At 40.9% G+C, this 21,054-nt stretch overlaps 2 protein-coding genes across 3 annotated transcripts in view; one reads left to right on the top strand and one right to left on the bottom strand.

The window, feature by feature from the left end:
- tet1 (tet methylcytosine dioxygenase 1) overlaps positions 1-10,332 on the bottom strand; it is a 35,350-nt gene extending 25,018 nt beyond the window's left edge. Inside the window, exons 1-2 of the mRNA XM_086170071.1 lie at positions 9,837-10,332; positions 6,869-9,216 (exon numbers count right to left, since the gene is read on the bottom strand). Of these exons, the coding sequence (XP_086026197.1) occupies positions 6,869-9,043 (2,175 nt within the window). The 5' untranslated portion in view covers positions 9,044-9,216; positions 9,837-10,332. The remainder of the gene's footprint in view (positions 1-6,868; positions 9,217-9,836) is intronic.
- A 1,257-nt stretch (positions 10,333-11,589) lies between these two features.
- On the top strand, positions 11,590-20,107 carry slc25a16 (solute carrier family 25 member 16). Of its 2 annotated transcripts, none has more exons than XM_086170069.1 (10): positions 11,590-11,878; positions 12,096-12,218; positions 15,317-15,409; positions 15,516-15,649; positions 15,825-15,888; positions 16,449-16,570; positions 16,681-16,747; positions 16,870-17,032; positions 17,127-17,195; positions 18,303-20,107. In XM_086170069.1, the coding sequence occupies exons 2-10, from the start codon at positions 12,128-12,130 to the stop codon at positions 18,457-18,459; spliced, it is 960 nt and encodes a 319-aa protein (XP_086026195.1). In that variant the 5' UTR covers positions 11,590-11,878; positions 12,096-12,127; the 3' UTR covers positions 18,460-20,107. The 2 variants fall into 2 exon arrangements, with proteins under 2 accessions (XP_086026195.1, XP_086026196.1); XM_086170070.1 differs by having other exon boundaries at positions 11,752-11,871; positions 18,303-18,603.
- The last annotated feature ends 947 nt before the right edge of the window (positions 20,108-21,054 follow it).

Genomic DNA, 21,054 nt, shown 5'->3' with positions numbered 1-21,054 from the left:
CTACCCAACTGTGGTTACAAGAAATAATGATTCATTGGAAAATACAAAAGTTTAGTGCTGGTGAAGAAGAGAAACTTGTTCTGCTGAATGGTCAGATACTGACTCCAAATATATAGGAACTGATTCACTGGAAAAAGAGCCAAGTGTTAGAGCTGTTCCAAATGTGAATGTGGCCAATATTGTCATTTATGACATTACAGCTAGTGCTAATGAATACTTGTCATTCAGTTGCACTGAAAGGCAATGAGTCTTGCAGAAGTGAGTGCTGACAACCCTGGGAAACTGCTCTGACATCCTACATGCCAGTTCTCTCCGGCAAGACAAACAGTGCATGCAAGTATAAGTGTGTTTTTTTACCAAAGAAGGACCTTCCAAACAGGTTGAGCTACCCATGAGGAGAAAACAACAGGTTGATACACCTAACCATACCCATGTATTGAGTTTAGTACTCATATACGGTACATGATTTGTAGAACAAGTTTTTCTTAAGACCTACTTGCTCATGGCCTCCTTTGCAAACATAAAATACAGAGACATACCAGACATCACAAGTATCCTCTGTGACTAGCTCATATGCCACTGGGCAAACCTAATTTAAAGATACAATGAATTCACATTCATAACTCCAAACGCAAAATAATATGGTAATATAGTAGAAATCAGGCTCTTGGAAAGAAATCAACAGCATACAACACCACACCCAAAAACCGCACAAACTCAATTTACAGGGAGATGATGAGGGAAGAGTGGGTCACTCATACCTCCAAACGTTCCAGGAGAGGTGAGTTGACCTTTAGAACCTTTAAAGCAGTCTTTAAATTGCATGTGTTTTTTCGGTAGCAGCAGTGTTTGGTCAGTAACTATAAGAGGTTCATGCCTGCACACACTACGATGAGAAGACTGTTATATTAGGCTTGTGGTAATGAGTTTAAACCCCTATATGGAAGAGAGTGTTTCACCTTCAACCTCCATCAGTTGGTATAAGACCTGAAACTCACACAAACACACACACACACACACACACACACACACACACACACACACACACACACACACACACATACATACATACAGACCCAAATACACACAAAAACCCACACTGTCCATGTGCACAGCCTGGGGGCCCCATATCCACTTACAATGAGACAGGAAAAGGCTTACTTAAGTTTGTGCAAGTGCAACATGCTGAGTAGGCATGCTGGCTATGATATGACTACACGTGTGCATGCATTTTACACAAGAAAATGCAGCAGAGTGTGCAAACAGATGACAGCACTCTGATGTGTTATGGCATGCTGTCCACACTGAGAGACAACAGACAGTAAGTGAGAAGTAAATTGTGAGACAGATTGACAAAAGAATCAACAGGCACATTGATTCATTAAATTCAAGAGTGGACGTCATCGTGGAACAAGAGGTTCTTCATGAACAATGTCACTAAGAAGCCAGAATAGGCAAGTTTTATTTTTTTCAGTAATAAAACTTGATTCTTAAATAGTTGGGCCAATCCAAACAAATACTCTGACTTCTCTAGAAGGAGGCCATTGTATGTCCCTGGTACAATTTGAGTGGCATTTCTTTTGGGGGTAAAGTGAGGATTTCTTTTCACTCAGAGAAACCAAGTGGCACGACTTCAAAGCTGATCCGGGGACTTAAAGCTTTACAACAGGCAGACCACAGCACTCACTTACGGATGCAATGAAACCAAGGGCTCACTAGAGGAGCACTTGTTGTATCTATGAGTAGAAATATTTTTTCTCAACTGTAATACACTAAAGCATACATGCTGACATGTATTTATAAAAACTTATGCTTGCTGCAAATGACTGATGTCTGGATGTGCATTGCAGCCAACAGTCTGCATCTGTCAATAAATCGCTGTCTAAGTGGATGTATATCTGTAATTGGGCCCAGCATTAGCAATAGAGCTTCTCTGATGTATGTTGGGCGGTGGCCAAATAACTTAGCCCCAAATTAAATAAAATGGACATTTCCCCCCTTAGCCACATAGCTTCTTCCTGGGTTACTTGACCAAGTCCTGCAGGTATTCCAGATAACTGCCTCAAATGAATTTTTAAAAGTAATTGACTCAGATCAGGTTGACAGAAAGTACAGCTCTGCCCTAATCAGATGTTTGGCCCTGTAATAGAATGTGTCTGTGCCCTGGAAGAGGTGCTATCCAGGGTAAGCAAGTAGGCAAACACATAGTGCCTTTTCATATGAGGTGAAAATGTTGGCAGTGTCTGACATTTCATGTATCATCCGCCCTCACAACTCGGCACCCTTCTGTCCAGCACATTTATGTCCAAAACGGGGGAAATGCAGTGCAGATCTGCATATATCCATTCACTCATTTTCAGTGTGCCTACCTGTATGTGTGGGAGTTATTATTAAGATTTTTTATCTATCAATGAAAAAGTGAATACAGAGGAGAGTTGCAAACTAAAGCGTTCACTTTTAGCATTTATTTTCAATTTTTCTAAACCACTTACCTCTAACTTGACGGTGTGGATTATTGTCAGAAACTGAAAAGAATATTCTTAACTGTACTTTTATTAGTTTCACATTTTCAATACCTATATTATCATATATACATATCTATATCATGTCGTTATGTGTAAACAGATATGTACTCATGAATATGTATGTTATGTTTGTCTGTATATATGTATGTGTTTATGTTTGTGTATATGTATGATCTATGTATATGTGTAAACACACACACACACACACACACGCATATATACATAAAAGGGTTCACTGATCGCATTCAGTTGGCTGATTTAGAGCCATTGTGGTTTACCCTAATTACCTGGATGCAGGTTATTGAGTTCAAAGCCCTAAATATATAGTTGTGGTCCTCTACTGGTTATCTCTACTAATCCTCATTACAATCCTGAGAATACACCATCAGACAACTGAGGCAGGTCAAAGGTCAGCGCCAGACAATGAGTTCACCATGGCAACCGTCAGAGCTGAAGATCACCACTCCCGTTTGCAAGAGGGGGAGAGTGGGGTTCAAGTCTGTTGAGAGTGTCTGTTTGGACAAATCACTCTCACATTACATTTAAGTGTTTCCATTTATGGATAATGAGACTTTTTAGCTGCACAATGCACCAGAAAACAAGTAGTTGTAGATAGGGACTTATTGAATTATATGTATAAATATCCACATTGGTCATATACATAGAGGTTATGTTATGCATATTTGTATCCGAAATGTGTAGCAGTGCCTTTCCTCTGGTGAATGTATTTAAGCAGAAAAAGGAGAGAAAGATGTGTTGGTGATGAATTATCCAGGGAACAATTGAGTCAAGGCAAAGTCCAGTTTCCCCTAATTCCACCCTTAAATAACCATGACCTAGATTAATGAAAATCTTTATGGACATCATGGCTCTGAATCGTTTGCTGTAGGAGCTAGGCAGACACTGCTATTGGCATTTACAAAAATGTTCTACAATCCAATTAACCCTTTCAAAATGATGAGAAAATGCATGAAACTACAATGACAAAGAATAAGCAAAACTGTAGATATCGAGCAACTTCATTGATTGAATATGATTTTCTTTTTTTACAAAAGGTTCAGACACTTGTGTTGCCATCTGAAAGATGAAAACCTTGAATGAACTCAAAAATAACCTAGCACTTATTCAAAGGCTTAAAATGTTAGTAAACTAGGTCGCTTTCTCTTTGTTTAAGTCCGTATGATGCCCTGTGTGTGTTTTCACTCTTCTGCGGAATATCAATAACATAATCTATGAGTACTGACATCTCTTTTTGTTAGTTCATTGAAAAACAAGCAATTATGCAGCCTACAGCTATAAACATGTCATGACTATTTCTCTCAAATTCACAAAATGCAGGATCTTTTACACTATATGAAATGCATTATTTTGTCATTAGTTCCTATGTGCTATTTTTTGTTTTCTGGTCCAGATCTCAGCTTCATCGTCAGTGCCCAATATATGACTAAGCCTCAAGGGAGCTTGCAAATCTGAGTGAAACCAGACGTTTTTAAAAGGAAAGTGCAATTGTTACTCGTCTTGCACTATCTTATACATACTTTGAAAGTTTCCAGCTTTAATTTATTGCACTGCTTTTTACAGTTTTTTTTTTCTTTTGTTTTGTTATTCATTTTTGCGTCATGCACATACACAGCAAATCAGTCCACTATGTTTCATGATGAAAAACAGAAAGATAAAATAAAGGCACATCAGTCATAGGATCCCTAATCCAATTTCCAGGGTCAGTTCCAGATAGTTATACAGAGAACCAATAAACCAATAATAATTTTATGGTATAAATGTCTATATGAAAATTCTTATAGAGAACCAATAAACCAATAATAATTTTATGGTATAAATGTCTATATGAAAATTGTGGCATGAAATGGTGTTGTGCTACAATTCAAACGAGCAGACACTCTTGAGACTCTTGAGAACACATTAACTGACAAACAAAATTGTGTCCTAATCATTGTGAAATTACACAGATTTGCTGAACCCTAGAATTATATTCATAATGTCATTTCTAAAATCAAATGCACAGGATACAAATCACTGAGTAAGTAGTAATGTTGTCCAAACGATTTTTTCCCTTAAAGTGAAAATTACTGTTAAACACAGTCAATCAGGATCAATTGATCACAGTATATCAGTAAATTATTATTATTATCATTATTATTATCAATATTATCAATAACAACCATTATTATTATTATCATTAATAATAAATATGGTTAATAATATAATTGTCTATTTCTCTACCTGTTCAACATCTGAAAAAAAGTGGAAGAAAGAATTTAGTTTGACTAGCAACCAACCAATCATGATGATAGATGTCCTGACATTGCAACAGCTTACATAGCAGGGGAGAATGCAACACACACACACACACACACACACACACACACACACACACACACACACACACACACACACGCAATGACCCATATTCTCATATTTCCAAAAAATCACACTTGCGAAATCTCTGATCAGGCTATTCGTCCTCGCCTGCCATCTCGTATACTCTGAAATAGCACACAAATGTCTCTGCTACTAATTCTGCAGGTGTTACATAATCAGTCCTAATCTGCCACTGCCAGTTCTCTGACTCGGAGGGCTCAGTCGGTGCATGCGTGCACACTCACACACAAGACTACACAACCACATGGACTCTCACACATAGCTGTTCAGGCAGAGCCCTCCCCCAGCCACATGGATAGCATTGTGAGCCTAACAACTATGTATTATGCACGATTATGCAGTTGGTCTAGTAGTCACTATGAGGAACTCTTAAGTCCTACTAGACTGAATGAAAAGATATTTTCAAGCCTGCAGTTCCTGAGTTTAACTCTACAATAAAAAAAGCTATGTGCTATTTAGCAAACATCTTATCAGTTTGGTAACAAGAAAATGTGACACTGTGGGCAATTTCGCCACTAGATGGTATAATATCCTCAAAGCATGTGAAAACGGAGCGACCAATTAGGGAGCTTTCGATTGCTCGTTCTCCAAGATGGGTCTTGGACATTCCTATTCATACTGAAAGTGGAAAGACCCATTACAGACTGTTATAGCCTACAGCACCGGTTACTCAACAGTCTACTCCTGTCCAGCCTCCTGCTCTGTTGTCACTCTAACTGAATATAAAAGAAGACATAACAGTATTAGTCTTATTTTCATTTTCTTCAGTTGTTGGGTTCAAGCAGTAAAATGAATATTCAATAGAGTGCCTGTAAACTCACTATGACAGCTGCACTCATTTTGACATTGCTCCATTCTAGCAAAAAAAAACAATGAAATCATTTCAGCTGATATATTCAGCATGAGTTCTGGTATATATAAACATCGCCTGTGAGTATTTAGCTGTAAGAAATGTTGCAAATTTCTCATCAAAATAATAATTTCAAACCTTCTATGATGACAAATGCTTTTGCTTATCAGTATTATATTGCTCGGTATCCTGTCCGGGGCCGTGTTTGTAAATTTGATTCCAGAGCCAGAGGGCACTTCTCTCCACAAGTTTATGGAGATTTCATTATAACGAAAAGACAAAAGTAACAGCATAAAAAATCATAAAGAGACAAAAATACCCCTAAAATGCACTGGCAGTTCAAACTGTAGTCTTAGCAAGTTCTTTCTAAAAGCATGTAACTTGTCAGTAGGATGCACAACTTGGACTTGTTTTGGTTTATATAATATGGCTATACTATTATCCGTGCAAACGCAACCAATTCCCAGACACAAGATACAAAATACCATTTTGCCATGGGTAAGCTCTATTTCTTTCTTTCTCCCTCTTTTTGTCTTTCCCGTGCCCTCTCTCCTCTCTGTCACATACTCTTTCACACACGCGCAGAGACACACAAATACACACACACACACAAAACAGATATGCACTCCAACCACGTGCTGAACTGCTGCCAGTCATGAGGCAGGACCTTCCCCTCAACATAATTGCATATACATACATGCAAAAATCCGCAATGTTCTCACATGAACACTTCCCGTTTTTAAACGCTCTGGCATTGAACAGGAAGACACAAATGATATGACATTTAACACAATCAAGGAAGTTGTCTTTATGAAAACCAAAGCTTTCTACTTGTAGATGGTCAGGCAGTCCTCTGAGATAAAACAAAAACAAAAAGCAATGCTGTCAGACAGCAACACTGCCTCTTTTACAGTCACCGCATCTATACTGTTTGAAAGCTTATAAGAGGATCTGATAATTTCCTACTCACAGGTTGACAGGAGTTATTTAAGGACTTGACTGCTACAAGAGCCCGTGTGACGTTATTACTTGAAGAACTTGTTCAAAAATGTATTTACTATGCTATGTCAACATAGTGTAATACAAGCCTTACCTGTGCAGCAAGGACAGCTAGCAGAGATGAAGGTCTTCTCCTTCTTAGTTCCAAACACTTCCTCAGCTTACATATCTGGTGGCCGGTTGTGCGGTTGAGGCAGCAGCTGCACCGGCCACAGCTGACCTTCCTCAGGCATGGCTCACACCTCCCACATCTGCTACGCTTCTTCCTTTCCTTCCTGTGTGGTTTTGGAGTGGTCAAGTGGGGCAGTTGGGCACCCTCTTGCCCGCAGTACCCCGGCAAGATGGAGGTGCTGGGTTCTCCGTAGCCCGCCTCGGACTCGGTGTCAAAAGAAAAAGAAGAGCGCGTGTTTTCGGAGCTGCAGGAGAATGTGGAGCTGCTGTCAAGAGAGGGAGTGGAGATCTTTGGCAGCGAGTCCTGCTCTGGTACTTCTACCACATTGCTGTTCTCACCCAGGGTTGGCTCACACTCAGCTGAAAGTATTTCTGTTTTTGACCGAGGAACATGTGACCGTGGCGGCAAAGATACTTCGTCCAGTGTGGCCGGCTCTTGAAAAGATTCACAATCTTTGGTCTGAGTCTCAGCTGGTGAACAAGCTTGCTTTCCCCACTGAGGAGAAACTTTCTCCAGACTTTGACATTGTTGCAGTTCCCTCTGATTTGACTCCCTTAAGGTCCCAGCTTTGAGGGAGTCACTACGGATGATGACCGGTGTACTCCGTGCCACTACAGTGTTCTGAAGCAACAGGGGGATCTCAGAGGCAGTCGAGAAGCCCGGGACTTGAGGTTTAGCACCATGACTTTGGGTTTGCATGGCTATCTCACACTGCCTCAGAACTTGTATTCCAAGGGATTCCGAGCTGGAGGGGGCTTTGGTTGGATTTGAGGTAGCTGTGTTTGAGACAAGTTGCACTTTTGCAAATGATTCTGGGTGCTCCGTCAGCCCATCATCAGAGTGAGCGGAGCAGAGAGATAGGAAAGCAGGAGCGCTGGGGAGGGAGTCCACCGAATGCATGGAAACGCCACTCTTGTTTTCTTTTTTTCCTCCCCCACGATCATCCAGCCCCTCGACCAACTCCTCCAGATCTTTCTGAGCGTCATCCACACTCTCAGCTGTTTTCTCTGCCTTTAAACTCGCTCTTCTCAAATGATTTAACTCCTCTTTTCTCTCTGCGTCTGCTATGATTCCACTACCATCATTCGTGCTCTTTTCTTTAAAACTGTTGCCTTCCTCATAAGGGACTGGATTTGCACAATTTTCATAACTGTCACTGACAGGATGCTTAAGATTTTCTTCCAAAATGGGTGAGTTTCCCTTTGTATCGTCGCCGCCTTGATTCTGCGGCGAGAAACCGACACTTATTGCTGCTTGATCAGAGGGGCTGTCTTCAATTCTTGTAGGTTTCGACCCCCCGTCACAGACAGGAGCCTCCGTCGCACATCTGAGGTCAACCATGCTGTCATCGACGGGCTTTCCGTCTCGCTGGGGTAGGGTGCTCTCGCAGCTGCAGTGCAAGCAGTGTTCCAGTGTGTCATTACTCGGCGGGGAATCAGCTTTGAGCGGGCTATCCTCCTTAGCATTACTGACGCCTAGGACCTGATCGTTGATATTCTCTAGGACTTCAAAATCAGTTTTCAAAGACACCGGGAGGATTTCTTCTGAGACAGAAGTGTTCAATTTTTCAATTTCCTCATCGGCGGTAATGTCATTGGTGCTGGTTTTTGAAGGCTGCGCTCTTTTTTTACCTCGCTGCGATGCCGCTCCCCTCCCCGTGCTTCCCCTGCTGTTTCTTCTACTTCTACATGGTTTGGGGAACTGGCAGGGAAAAGTTGAGACCCGATTGCCCCGCGGGGACCTCCTGCGTCCCAAGGAGTCTTCCGACTCGCCAATGTGGTCAGCAGGCACCTTACTCGGCCGTCTAAGCCTGGCGGATCCGGTTACATGGAGGGCATCATTAACTCTGCTGGATGACCTCCCGGAGCCCTGACCAGAAGGCCCACTGACCCCTCTCCCTCTTGGACTTCGTCCTGACTGCACCTGAGCCCTGGTTGACGACCTTGTGGGGAGTGCTGGTGTATTCCGGAGCCTCTCCGCGGCTCTTCCTCTGGGTTTACTGGCGTGGCACGTCTGCCTTTTAGTGCTGATCACTTTCTGGCCATTTCTTGTCCGAGCAGGTGTCTGTCTCCTCGTGGATTTGGTCGTGGCAGGCATGGCTGAGGGTGTGAAGGGGAGAATTTCTGACAGCCAGCATGGGAGCCAGATAAATGTCTATCTTCTACTTGGTGCACGAGTGCTCTTTAAAAAAAAAAAAAAAATCCCCTAATTTTTTACTCTTAAAATGCACTTTGTAATGCTGTAGTTACAATGTAGTTGCGGTGCATGACCTGTAGAGAAAGAGTACAGTAATAAACAAAAATATGAGCGCCTTGTACTATAGTTTAAGGGTAAACATTTCGGATTGTGAGCGTAAGTTGAGGTGGAAAATAGAAGAATGTATTAAGATCAACAAAAACAAATTGTCTTTACCCTGACAGTTTGAAATGTCATTTTGGCCACGCCTGAATCATCTACTCGGACGAGCAAGTGCTAAAAGGTTGACGTCAGTAAACGCACACTTCCACCGAGCGGGGTCATTTGTTTCACTGAAGAGATTGTAGGGGGAGGTTGAGGGGGGGAGAAAAAAATGGAGTGCACAAACAGCAGCTTCCCGTCTGGCGTGGTTTTAACAGTTTAAAGGGCGAGGAGGAGGAGGAGGAGAAGGAGGAGGAGGAGGAGTGCGCCCCGGCCGGCGATCGGATCCTGTTTTCGCCTCTCCGTCTGCAGAGGGGGTTATTACCGCCTAACGAACGCTCTTCATTGTCATTGTTATTATTGTTATTTTGCACTTGGCCGCTGTCATCACCGCTCAGCGTTTAAAAAAAAAGCACAGCGCGAAGGAAATCGGGACTTTTCCGATGTTTTTTTTTTTTTATCTCCACGTTTACGGCTGAAATGCTTTACATACCAGAGAGAGACAGTCGCACTGTCTGGACTGCTAATAATACTCCGCTCCGGCGAGACCTTGTATTGCTTTCCCTCCTCGGGCAAATATGGACCGCTGGCAAGTTCAGTCCGTCCGTGGCGGAGACGCATGGACATGACAGGGGCGCAGACCCGGGTCCCAATCCAGCAAGCGCAGCCGGGCTTCGACGCACCGTGTGATTCTGTTTTTTTTTTCCTTTTTTTTTTGTGGGCCGAGCACGACACCCGTTCAGAAAGTAAATCCTTCGTCTGTCAATCCATCCAGGGCAGCCCGCTCTCTCTCTCTCGCTCTCTCTCTCTCTCTCTCTCTCCCTCCCTCCCTCCACCAGACGCAACCCCACGGTCTCCGCTGGGTAGAAACTCCTTGTCGCACTGGAGGGAAAGAGAAAGCGGGAAAACCCGGCGTGGATCGCAGTGGGTGGTTGTCCCGGCCCCGAGGGCACATCGGCAGGTGGACTCCGGGTGCAGGCACCCTGGAGGATTCATCTAGGCTTTTCCCACACAAGGCCTGCTTGAGACAATACATTACAGGGAATAATTGGGATTAAAACACCCTGGTTTTTTTTTTTTTTACCCAAAATATCATGTTTTATTTGGAAGGTTTTTCTCTCAAATGCAATATAACCAACTGCGTTTCTGTGCGTAACTTTCCAAAAAAAAAAAAAAAAAAAAGAGAGACGCGATAGGTATTTTATTATGAATAATTTATTATGAATGTGTATATTAAATTGCTATCAACCATGTGTATTGATGATGCTGAGAAATGGTGTCCGGAAAGAGAAATCCGTCTATTTTCCACTCGTGTTGGCAGTTCGAACACAATAAGAGAAAGATAATTCAGTCACAACTTCGGTGCATCTACTCTATGTCTGAAATCTCAGAACAATCACAACAAAAACAATAAAAAAATAGTTTTAATTACAATTAAAACAACTGTTTTACTATTCGCAACTTTAAAACTTTATTATCCTATCCTTTATTATCCTATTTGACACCAGATGTCTCCCTCTTCTAAATAAAATCCTTCCTCACTTGACCCGGCGCCTCTTCCTCGCACGTCCGCTCAGACGTTGCCACACACAATGTATGACGTCATAGGCCGCTCCCTAACGATCAGATTTTTCTGACGCAATCACACATTATTCAGTAATTTCCGTCGGCAAATATGAAACCAGCAGTCTTGCATTCAACAGTAAATAAGAATAAGAATAAGAATAAGAATAAGAATAAGAATAAGAATAAGAATAAGAATAAGAATAAGAATAAGAATAAGAATAAAAATAAGAATAAGAACAACTTTTTTTATTCCGAAGGAATTTGTTGTGCCAGAGTTACAAGAAAAAAAAACAGTAATAAATAATAGTAGAAAATTGTATAAACAGTAATAAAAAAAAAAGTGTGTGTGGGGGTCAGACTTCATATGAAAAAAAATATTGTATGATTTTTTTTTGTATTTATGTCAATATGAAAATCAAAAAAAACATTCCTTTCATTAAAATGTTATAAACAAAGGACGTGTTTTAGTGCACATTAAATCACGATTAAATGATACGGAAACAACATGATTCAAAGTAAAGTCAATTTCATTTCTTGTATATCAAAGTTTTTATAACAAAACGCAAAATAATTGTAGAGCTCAGCACTAAATTGAAACAAAAATGTAATGTTGTACACAATATTTCCGCGATGTCTCATTCCTTCCGCCTCCTCCAAATGACGTCACTGTGCGTCATTTCTGGGCGACCGTATCCAAACACCACAAACTGACCGTCAACCTGTCAAACGAAGGACTACAAGTGGGCTGGAGTGTCACGGCCGTCTGACGTCTCTCGGAACCGGGCGTTTTTGTCAAACTTTAGGCTTGACGAGCCGTGGGTCGCCTTAGAGTCGCTTCCCATGTTTATCGATCGTCATAACAGGCGCATTTATCCCGGAAGTAGGGGAACGACACACCTGCAGCCTCACGTTGGAATCCTCTACCTTTCTTGATACTGTGCCTTCCTCTCTCACAGTTTAGGGTAAATAGTAAGTAGCATATCTTAAATGAACCCTATGCCCACTTGTTCGGATGATCGCAGAGTGAAAGCCTTATCGATTCTTTCTCCGGCTGCCGACCTGAGTTACGTGGCCCTTCTATGCGAAATATTTACCTGAAATAACAAGTAAACAACCAGCCCTAAAAGGTAAAGTATGAACCTCCGTTGTAATGGAGTTTTTTTTTTCTGGTTGTATATTCTTGCAGCTGTTGATGCTGCAGATCCTTGCGCAAACAGGATGACATCGGAAGCTGCAGTCTCCACGCCCCCCAGCATCAGTACCCCCTCCAAAGGGGACTTCTATTGGCTTCGCTCCTTCGTGGCTGGAGGTAGGATTCGAACCGTGACTCCTGCTGTCCCAGTAATATCTTGGCGCATATGCTTTACATATTATTCTGACTCAGAGGTGGGTCTCAACAGAGCCATAACCTTCTCACTTCCTGACTACCTCAGACAGTGTATGCATGATTATATACAATCAGTTGCACAGTGACTGATATGAATGCATATCAACTACTTTTCCTTTAGGCTACACACTTTGGGGGTCACAGTGGCGAATCAAACTCCCCTGTCTAATCATATTCACTGTATCTTCTTCTCCCACACTAAGTAACGTAATGCTCTCTTTCACTACATCCATGGAGCTTGTCTTTGGTCTTCCTCTAGCCCTCGTATCTGTCAGTTCAGTGCCTCAGCATGCTTCTCCGAATACGCTCACTATCCCTCCTTTTTACATGACCAAACCACCTTAGTCTGGCTTCTCTGACCTGATCCCCAAAACATCTAACATGTGCTATCCCTCTGATGGACTAATTCCAAATACACGTGTGATTATCAACAATAAGGTATACAGTGATTGCAATTACATATCATTTAAAAGATTCATGACATATGCATAGTAGTTTGTCAAGAGCAACAGTGAGTGTGGAAAAGAGGTGAAGAAACACATTCAAGCAGGTTGGAATAGGTGGAGAAAAGTGTCCGGGATTCTGTGCAATAAATAAATTTAATTCTGAATGAAAGGGAATATGTATGAGATGATGCTTAAAGCAGCAATGCTGTATGATTGAAAGGCTGTGGAATTGAGGAAAAGACAGGAGCCAGAGCTGGAGGTAGCAGGGATGAAATCGTTGGGGTTCTCTTTGGGAGAGACTAGGATGGATTAGATCAGGAATGAGTCCATGAGAGGGACAGCACATGTTAGATGTTTTGGAGATAAAGTCAGAGAGGCCAGACTGAGGTGGGTTGGTCATGTACAGAGAGGAGGGATAGAGTATTCATTGGTAGAAGGATGCTCAGGTTGGAACTGCCACCCAGGAGGTCTAGAGGAAGACTGAAGAGGAGATTTATGGATGGATTAAAGGAGGAAAGTTGATGTGATAGTGTGAGATAAGAGGATACAGAGAATAGAGTTAGATGGAGGATGTTGATTGCTGTTGCGACCCCTGACAGCAGCAGCCAAAAGGGCAAGTGTGTGCATAGGAGTCTGGATTACAGATTAAGACTTGGCATTACTTAGGAAACAGATTTCATAAATTTCCACATTGACTTGCAACGATAGCATAATAAAAGTACAATGTACCCTCACTTTTCGCGGGTGTTACTTTCCAAGATGTAATAATTTTGGTGGTATTTACAGATCAACCGCAACGAACCTCCCTGCCATTACGCCTCCTCCTTCTGCTCAAGACGCAGGTGTATGCTTTCCTGGTGCTTTTTTCTTCAGAACCATTGTTATAGGCTGTTGCTGCCTCTGCTTTTTTTCTGGTTGAAAACTGTTTTATAAACTGCCATGACACTCTCGATCATGCTATAGAAGTGGACCGACCGAACCCTATCGTCATCCCGATCTTGCGACTTATTTTGCAGGGCTTTTGCGGCGTTTGTCATAGCTGCAAGTCATTTGAGCGTGAGACCAGTGTCTTAGATTGCTTCCTTCTTGTCGCTTCTTTTCCTAATCCTCGCTGGCAGGCTTCCTCATCTCATTGACGTCCTCGTCTGTCAGCGTATCCAAATGGCAGTCTATTAAGCCATTGATGTTGTCCGGAATCACGTTGGAGAAGCCCTGTCCTCCAAAAATGTGTGCCAGCAATGAGGATTTCATATTTTATTTATTTTATCAAATTTATTTTACTTTAATTTTACTGTTTTTTTTTTCTTCTTAGGCTAGATGTGGCTATTTCATCACAAAAAAAAAATCAAATACTGCAAAAAAACGCTAAAGAATGCTAAATCTCGCGAACCGAATTACAAATTACAAATTACAAATTATGCACAAAGTAGAGAGGGCGCCAAAGCCAAACCATGAAGTAATGAGGGTCCACAGTACAGTTTTGAATCTAAGGAAGTCCAAGAACTTCAAAAACTCAGATAGTAGTAACAGTTTTTTTGACAGATACACCAAGAATTCCTAGTTGACAGAATACAGGAGGGTGAATACAGTCTGTCTGATAAGAGCAGCACAGTTGAAGCGAATATGAAACATGCAAAATTAAGGCTTGGAAGTCACTCTTTGTGCGTCAGGTAGCAGGTACAGAGTTGTCACGAATATAGACTGGAAGTTCCAAAGTCGAAATGATTAATTGAAGGTCTTGTTAGACTTTGTCTTCCAGACTGATAAGCAAGTATTGGCTTGCCAGCTGGGCATTACAGTGATTGTGTAGCAGTCCATAGCGGTGGCAAGGTTTCAAGAAAGAACTTCAGATCTAATAGCATTTGTAAGGGTAGAAAGAACATCAAGGATTCAAGAGGAGTATAGTATTACAACTATTAAACTGTGCAGAACCCTTAGACTACCAGAGCTGTAGGGTTATGGCTGAAATGTACCAAGAACAGCTTCTGAATCTCAACTTGAAGCTGTCAGCTCTACAAGATTTACCTATGTTAGTTTTTTTTTTTTTTTTTTTATAGCCAAGAGAAAAAAGATGTCTTCAGCACCTTGGGGTGTTTGAATGTGAAATGTGGAAAATAGATTGCTAGATTGTTACATTGCAGTCTCTGTCAGCGGATTTTCTGGGCCAGGGCCCTGGAGTCAGTATCTGCATTTTATAAAAATATTAGTTTTCATGACTATGAATCAACTTCCGAAGTCTGTGTCAGAACCTGGTCAAAGAAGTAGTTTTTTTGCTTCGAGCGCTTGCATTATGATAGACAGCGAATCCAATGTCTTTCCTGCAAGCACGAATGACTGAAACATGACACCTGTAACTGACAGACCTCTTTTCGTCCAAGCTTTATTTAAAGTTAATCGGATAATTGTAAGAAATCAGCTATACAAATTTTGAGCACAGCACCGCCATTCTGCTCGATGCCTCGCCAATCTCCTCCAATTCTGTTTGCATTTGTTACTGAGCAGATGGCTTCCACTGTGACTTTAGACACCTAATCTACAGCTGGTTAATACCATGTCCCTCTGTTTTCTGTGAAGGTGTAGCAGCATGCTGTGCCAAGATTACAATCGCCCCTCTAGACCGAGTCAAAATCCTGCTTCAGGGCCAGAATCCCCACTACAAACATCTTGGTAAAAAACCTTCACAAACATAGATGCATGAGGTGACCATTCATCGCTTGTTGTCAAACCTGTCATCTCTCAAACTGCCGATTTTTTAATTATTTCTTTTTTGCAGGTGTGTTTTCCACGCTTAGAGCCGTGCCAAAGAAAGAAGGATTTCTTGGTTTCTATAAAGGCGCAGGGGCAATGATGGTCAGAATATTTCCTTATGGGGCAATCCAGTTTATGGCCTTTGACAATTATAGAAAGGTAAAGTACATCTGAAAAAGTCCCGTGTTGTAAAACTCAATCTTGGAAAATGCAATATGTCAGCGTGTAATGTAAGCTACTGTAATGCCATAAGCGACAGTTGTGCAGTGTTGCTTTTTGAAACTGTTAGTTACTGTTTTCTTCTAGCATGCTGACATTTCCATTAACTTAACAGTTGCTCAGTAAAAGGCTGGGGCTCTCAGGACACATTCACCGTCTCATGGCTGGATCTATGGCAGGTAATTGATCACTGGTGACATCATTTCTTTTTTGATGTAAATGTCTTAGTAGAACTTTCATAATTTCATATTAATAAGATTGAATAGGATTTAAGTTTCGGTGTTGCTCACCTGAAATTAACAATGGAAATTGTACAGTTGAAGTTCATACAGAGACGTTGTGTGTTTCTATAATATTTCTGCTCCTTTATAATAATATATACCATTACAGTAAATTTTGACAGGTATAGGCCACCAGGATGTTAAAAGAAACAAACAAATGCAGTCTACAGACAATTAGGGGGAAATCAAAAGGAAAAAAAATCTAGCATGCAATGGACCCTAAATGTCTTATGTCCTTTTTGAATTAATATAAAACATCAAGAACATGACAGATATTAAAATGCAAAATCTCAAAAGAGTAAATACATAGAGGAGAATAACAATTCAAAGTGATAAAAATAAAGATGAGGGTAAACACTAACATGTAATAACAATAGCAAAGAACACGGAAAGCAAATATAATGTAAACAGTTTGTGGATCTTAAACACAAGTCAGTGGTTATGTTGTGCTCTGTCAGGGATGACTGCAGTGATCTGCACCTATCCCCTGGACATGGTTCGAGCACGGCTGGCCTTTCAGGTGAGAGGGGAGCATCGCTACACTGGAATTGCAAACACCTTCCACACTGTTTATCTAAAGGTGAGTGGCTCATGTTCCTTTCCTTAGCAAAGTGTTTTTTTCCCTTCAACGTTATTAAAGTTTGGTGTCTTTTTTACACAATCTGACCGGTTTGTCTTTTTTTGACATAGGAGGGAGGGGTTACAGGCTTTTATAGGGGACTCACACCAACACTTATTGGAATGGCTCCCTATGCAGGTGAATATTATCATCATTGTGAACATTTCCCACAAGCACCTCAGGTGTCCTCTTTGACGGAAAATATTCTGTTTTCAATATTTTTTGCATCGCATTGTGTGACTCCAGTCGTAACCCCACAGGCTTTTCATTCTTCACCTTCGACACACTGAAAAACCTTGGTCTAAAACATTTCCCCGAGATGCTTGGCTGTCCCTCCTCAGACAACCCCAAGGTTCTTGTTCTAAAAAGCTCTGTCAACTTGCTCTGCGGAGGAATTGCTGGTGCCATCGCTCAAACAATATCGTAAGCTTAAAGTCATGAGCTGACGGGTTGGCTGGCTGAGAGTACAACTGATTACATGACTCTGTAGTTTACATAACTTATGTCTTCTCACCAGCTACCCCTTAGATGTGGCTCGGAGAAGAATGCAGTTAGGGGGCGTGCTTGCTGACTCCGAGAAATGCGTGTAAGTAGCAGCGATCTTTCTGGTCCCTGCCCTGTTAACTAAAATCTTCCATTCCATGTCCTGCTGCACAGGGTTTGAGTGAGAGATACCTAATTTCTTTTGGAGAAGATCATTCTGACTGGCTGTATTTAACATAGTTTTGTATTCTATAAGGTTCCTAAAGCCTGTTAGAATTCATACCAAACATGTGTTTAGGCATTTGAAAGGTTCTTTTAGCTTTTCCAGCGACAACTTTCAAGCAAACTGACACACTTCACTTCAAATTCCAGGCATTTGCATTAAATCTTACAGAAGAAGAACTCTAAAGCACTATTCAGATTTTAAAAAACATAAAGCAAGTGATATTTTTAACAGAGCAAAATATTTTTAGTCTGCTTACCTACATAAGCAGAAGCGTTGTCTTCATATACCCTGAAAGGAGGCCAGGTTTTGGCTTCTGCATTTGACAGAAACTGATTTGGACTCTAACTGAAAAATATAGTTGATGCCACTTAAGGTTTCATTAGCAGTGAGTGTTTTATTTCATGTTTGAAACTCAGAGTCTACAGGCTGTGTAGACCTAGTGACCAACGCTTTTTTTTTTCATATTATATGCTTTCTTTAAAAGCGATCTTAAGAAAGTACTCACAATTTTGTGAGCACTTACACTTTTTAAGAGAGCAGATAGTGGGGGGTGGGGGAGGTGATAGGGATAGTAAATATATTGGTAGACAGATGCTGGAATTGGATCTGCCAGGCAGGAGGTCTAGAGGCAGACACGAGAGAAGATTTATGAAGGTACTGAGAGAGGATATAAAGTTCGTAGGTGTGAGAGAGGATGATACAGAGAATAGGGTTATATGGAGAAGGTTGATATGCTGTGATGACCCCTGAAGGGAAAAGCCGAACGGAAACTAAGAAGAAGAAATCCGTTATATCTCATTTCTCTATACCCTCATTAACGCAGGCCAGTGGAAGTAACTCACCAGCAGCCCAAGATTAGATTTCTGCATAAAAAGTGAAAGAAATGACTATCTGCATGAGAAAATTGCTGATTACCAGAATGTTTCACATTATTATTTGTGTTTACTAACAATGTAATAATTTACTTTCCTTTCCCCTTATTAGATCAATGAGCAAGACGCTGTCATACGTGTATAATCAGTATGGAGTCCAGAAGGGATTGTATCGAGGCCTTTCTCTCAACTACATCCGCTGTGTGCCATCTCAGGCCGTGGCCTTCACCACCTATGAGTTCATGAAGCAGGTCCTCCACCTGAACTAGCCGCTTTGTCCAAGATGTTTCAGTCTGCTCCTGGGCCTTCCAGTTCTACGTAACCACGCAGACCAACCTCAGTGCTTCCTGTGCAGAGAAATCTGTGATCACCATGTCTTAATTCCTGCAGTGTCTTTCCCTTGACTTTCTCTGAGGTGACAGCGGAAGCAGTGGAAGATGGTGACAACTGAAACCGGAAGCCGGACATACAGTATGAAAGCACGACAGTCCATGATTTTTCATAATTTTCGTTTCCTGTAGTTTTTTGTTTTTTTTTGACTTGCCACTTCTTAAGGAGTATTTACTCAATCCATCCACATTTGGTTTTAGTTTCAGCGACTCGCCCATCGACGTTGCCATGGAAACAGCAAACAGCACCATCGGTCTGGCTTGGTCTGCTGGGATGGCTTAGGGTGATGATGCATTCTTGTGTAATGTTTTAGGCAACATCACAACAACCCACTGATTATGTAGGAGCGTCTCTCAGTTTACATTTACTTTGTGTTTCTCTCTTGATTTCTCTAGATTTTAAAATAGAGGGAGGCTTAAAATTGAGCAGTTCATCTCATTGAACAGTCTTACTTTTATGAGCGATACAATTCTACCTCCACATTTCAGAATTGTCATTGTTAACATTTTAATGGATGTCATTGCCTTTTTGGTTTTTAAAAATGGGATATATGTTTGAATGTGCAATGTTTTGTTCAGATGGGCACTTGTGGCTCAGTTGGTATAGCGATGGCCCTTCCAATCAGGAATTTGTCAATGCGATCCCTGCCTCCTCCTATCTGGATGCATAAGTGTCCTTGGGCAAGACATCCAATCTCCTAGTTGCTCTAGATGGTCGGCTTTGCACCTTTTATGCCCTGCTGCCACCAATAATTGGTTTATGTGTGTGTGAATGGGTGAATGTAAAATAGCGCTTTGAAACGACAAGGGGATGAAAGCGCTTTATCAGTGGAGACCATTTACCATTATATGCAGTTGGTTAGATATCTAGGGGTTGAAATTAAACTTCAAGGTTGCATATATTTTTACTGCATACTTGCCTTGAACATTATCCAATCTTAAAATCAGTATAAAACATGTTTTATACAGCAGTACTCAGAAAAAACCTAGTTGAAATGCGATTTCTGTAGGAAAACAACGTCCAGTTTATTACCAAACAGTCAAGAACTGTTTGAAATGCAGTGTTTCTGAAAGTTGGCTCAATTACCGTTTTGTGATCAAAGAGGTATTGTGAGTTGTTTTCATTTTTCAATAGGGATTTGGTAATGTGCATGAAAGGTCTGGTCAAAGATTGTTTTAAAGAATGGACTAAAAGGAAGTGTGCACAGAACTGAATGTTCATTTGTTTATTGTTTTTACTATTTGTGGCCACTGGGTGGCAACATTGAACATGTTTTTCACCTGGGTGGAACAGTATATTTAAAGAAAAAAGAATTACAAATCCGGTTAAAGATGATTTCAGATTGCAATCAATTGATTTTATAGTTAATTATAATTTACATTTTATTTGAGAGAAGTCTTTAAGTAAAATTAAAAATCTAACCAGGATTCGCTCCAGGACGTTTTACATCTTTTATCCGAGGATGTTCAAACCTGCATCGCTTAATTCAGTGTACTGCCAGTGCTGAAATAAACTTCTTCTTCTTCGATTATTGTCTTCAATACAATCTGAGGTTTTACTGGTGTAGTTGCTCTAAGGGCTTCTTGAGATGTCTCAAATGTTTATACATCAATGAGGGAATTTGGAGAAAGCAGATCACATATACTGTAATGATTTATGACATTGTGGCTCTTGACCCATTAAATTGAAGTATCTGCTATTTAGATCATCAGATTTTCTCAATTCTCTCAAATGATTGAATTGGTTTAAAGGTCAGAAGATGGATAACTACTATCCAAGATTATAAAACAAAAAGAAAAAAAGTTTTATCTGCAGGTTTATGTTGCCATGTTGTCACCACATTGGAAACTGTTTCCCTGTTGAAGCACCATGGAGTTCAGTTGGTTGCAATTACTCTGAAAGCAGGGGAAGTGAAATGTTGAAATAGTTCCAGTCACGTCACCTTCGCTGCTTATTAGACGGATGGGTTTCAACTCTCAACTTTCAAAATGATTCCAACAGTGGATGAACACTGTTCATGTAGAATCTGAAAAGAAAATGCACAAATCATTGGATCCAGCTCAGTTTGACTCCCCTGGATAGTATACAGGTACATGTTAATCTACACCACTTCAAAATTATTTCACCTAAAAGTTGGAAATTCGCTTTATTCAAACCTGTGCTCTGAATTCATTATCATTCACATACATAGAGTGGTCTCGCTTCCATTCTGAAAGTAAGACAATATTGCTGAGTAGTTCTGCCACTTGCTGTGCCACATTCATCTCTTGAACTGACAACTTCTTTCTTTTCTTGATTAGTGAGTGATTTTTGAGTGATACTGGTTTTTTTTTTGTTTTTTGTTCGGTTGATCCATCAAGAACACACCAGATCTGTTTCTGCTGCTTGCTCCAACTGACATCAAATATTTATCTATGTAAATGTTTATCTTTATATGTCATACTACCTTGTCTGGTTGTTAGATGAGTAAAGGC

The sequence above is a fragment of the Fistularia commersonii genome, chromosome 2, assembly GCF_037954325.1.
Source record: "Fistularia commersonii isolate RoL2024-O1a breed Wild chromosome 2, RoL_Fcom_v1.0, whole genome shotgun sequence".
Lineage (NCBI taxonomy): Eukaryota > Metazoa > Chordata > Actinopteri > Syngnathiformes > Fistulariidae > Fistularia > Fistularia commersonii.
This window is presented reverse-complemented; position numbering and strand designations above follow the sequence as displayed.